Here is a 2500-nt window from a genome sequence, read left to right as displayed (position 1 = left end):
CAGAAATTAGGCAAGTTTATCCTAAGAACTAAAAAAAAAATTATAAAAAAAAATTAAAAGCCGCAACCGAACTGAACAAATAAACAGACAAACAAAAGGAATACGTAATAATGATTTGATTCCGGTGTATATGCAAAACAGAAAGAAGGCTTTGTTGCAGCGACAGGAGATTTCTATTCACTCCCTTGTGTGTGTGTGGTTATCCCCGGGGCCTTTGTCACGTACAGTCACGTGTTTATGACAGGTTGAGATACCTGTTGTGTGTGTGTGTCTCTCTCTCTCTCTCGTTCTCGCTCGTTCTCGCTCTCTCTCTCGCTCTCTCGTTCTATCGGTCTCTCTTGTTCTCGTTTTCTCGCTCTCTCGCTCTATCGGTCTATCGCTCTCTCTCTTTCTCTTACTCTCTCTCTCTCTTTCTCTTATTCTCTCTCTCTCTTTTTTTTTTTTTCCTCTCCTCCTCAGGTCTCGAACCTCCTTTACTCTTCCACCTCCCTCTCTTCATCCTTCCTCTCTTCTCTCTCCTTCTCTCCTCCCCTCTTCTCTCCTCTTCTCTCCTCTCCTTCCCCTCTCTTCCCTCCCCTCCCCCTCCCTCTCATCCTCTCCTCCTAATCGTCTCACACTCATCCTCCCTCCTCCACTCTCCCATCTCACCTCTCTCTCTCTTCCCTCCTACTTCTCGTCCAGTCTCTTTCTCTCCTCTTCTACTCTCTCTCTTCGCTCTCTCTCTCTCACCTCTCTCTCCTCTCTCCTCATCTCGCCCACTCCTCCTCTCTACTCCTCGAACCTCCCATCTCTCTCCTCCCGATCGTCTCTCGCTCCCTCCTCCTCTCCCGTCTCTCTCACTCTCTCCTCTCTACGCTCTCTCTCTCTCTCATTCTCGTTTTCTCGTCTCTGCGTCTCTTTCTCGTCTCTCGCCCTCTCTCTCATCTCAGTCTCCTCTCGTTTCGTCTCTCTCTCATCCTCATCCACGTCTCCTCTCTCTCTCTCTCTCTCTCTTCTCTCTCTCCTCCACTCTCTCTCTCTCTGCCTGTCCTCTCTCTCTCTCTCTCCTCTCTCTCCTCCCACTCTCCTCTCTCGTCTCCTCTCCTCCTCGTCCATCTCTCTCTCCTCTCTCTCTCTCTCCGTCTCATTCTCGTTCGCAGATTGTCCATCTCTCTCTGCACCTCTCCCTCCTCTCATTCGCTCTCTCTCTCTCCTCCCTCCTCTCCGCTCCCTCTCCATCACTCTCTCAATCTCTCTCTCCTCTCACCTCATCTCTCGTCTTCTCTCCTCTCTCTCTCTCTCTCTCTCACTCTCTCTCTCTCTCTCGGTTTTCTGTAGTATATATATTGCCCTTATGTATATGTATATATATATATATATATATATATATATATGCATATAAAATATATATATATATATCATAATAAGAATATATATATAATGTTATCACACACTACACACACACACACACCACACACACATTATATATATATAAATATATGTATATATATATAAATAAATCTAAATATATATATATATAATATACTATATATACATATATATATATAATATATATATATATATATATATATAGAGAGAGATATATAGATAGTAGATAGATAGATAGATAGATATACATATATATCATATATCCATATAAATATAAATACAAATATACATATATATATATTAAAATGTAATATCAATATATATTATAATATATATATATATATATATATATCTATATATAATATATATATGCAGTTCCCTATTATACCCTGCCCTGCATTGTCTTTGCAACATCAGCTTTGACCCTATCTTACTCCTAACCTTCTAACCTTGAATAACATTGAATATACTTATTTACATATAAAACTTCCCTCTTAACATATTCCTATTGTCTCTGTCTCGCCTTTGTTATCTTAGATTTAACCCTTTCTAAGTTCTAATAATCTAACTTTGAATATCATTGCTTATATTTGTTTACATAAGTGTCTTCCCACCTGACGCATTTATTGTAGATTGTCCATGTCTCTTCTTTAAGATCTAAATTCTAATAATCTAACTTTGAATATCATTGCTTACATTTGTTTACATAAGTGACTTCCTACCTGACGCATTTACTGTAGATTGTCTATGTCTCTTCTTTAAGATCTCTCTACTTTGACTCTCTCCAACGTCTAACTTTAAATAACGTTGTTCATATTTGTTCACGCATTTATACCGTCTGTGTCTCGCCTGTACAATCTTCCGCTTCCACCTTATCTAACCCCCACCCCCCCTCCCCCCCCTTCTCACAGATGGGTATGCGAGGTCACCAGATGCCGAAGACTGTTGTCACGCTGCCAGATCACCAACATCACCTCTACTCCCACCCTGCACTGCCCAACCACAATCACTACGCCCATTCCAGTCACGCCCACCACCACGCCCACTCCACCTACGCCCACTCACCCCCACTTCTCGTTGTCTCGCCCACGTCTCCTAGCAAGGACTCAGCCCATCTGCCGGAGATCGTCGC

The 2500-nt window shown here is 41.7% G+C and overlaps 1 protein-coding gene across 6 annotated transcripts in view; it reads left to right on the top strand.

Moving 5' to 3' along the window:
- Positions 1-2500, top strand: part of LOC122259495 (uncharacterized) — a 162707-nt gene that overhangs the window by 107818 nt on the left and 52389 nt on the right. For 5 of the 6 annotated variants that reach the window (XR_015190610.1, XM_086531792.1, XM_086531793.1 and 2 more), the window contains exon 2: positions 2280-2500. This exon is cut by the window's right edge and continues 3 nt beyond it. The exons of the other annotated variant lie outside the window; for it this stretch is intronic. Coding sequence is in view for 4 of the 5 variants with exons in the window: in XM_086531792.1 (XP_086387918.1) it covers positions 2280-2500 (221 nt within the window). In the remaining variant the exon portion in view is untranslated. The remainder of the gene's footprint in view (positions 1-2279) is intronic. 6 annotated transcript variants of the gene reach the window in all.

The sequence above is a fragment of the Penaeus japonicus genome, unplaced genomic scaffold, assembly GCF_977035675.1.
Source record: "Penaeus japonicus unplaced genomic scaffold, GWHDUDI00000001_assembly GWHDUDI00000036, whole genome shotgun sequence".
NCBI lineage: Eukaryota > Metazoa > Arthropoda > Malacostraca > Decapoda > Penaeidae > Penaeus > Penaeus japonicus.
This window is presented reverse-complemented; position numbering and strand designations above follow the sequence as displayed.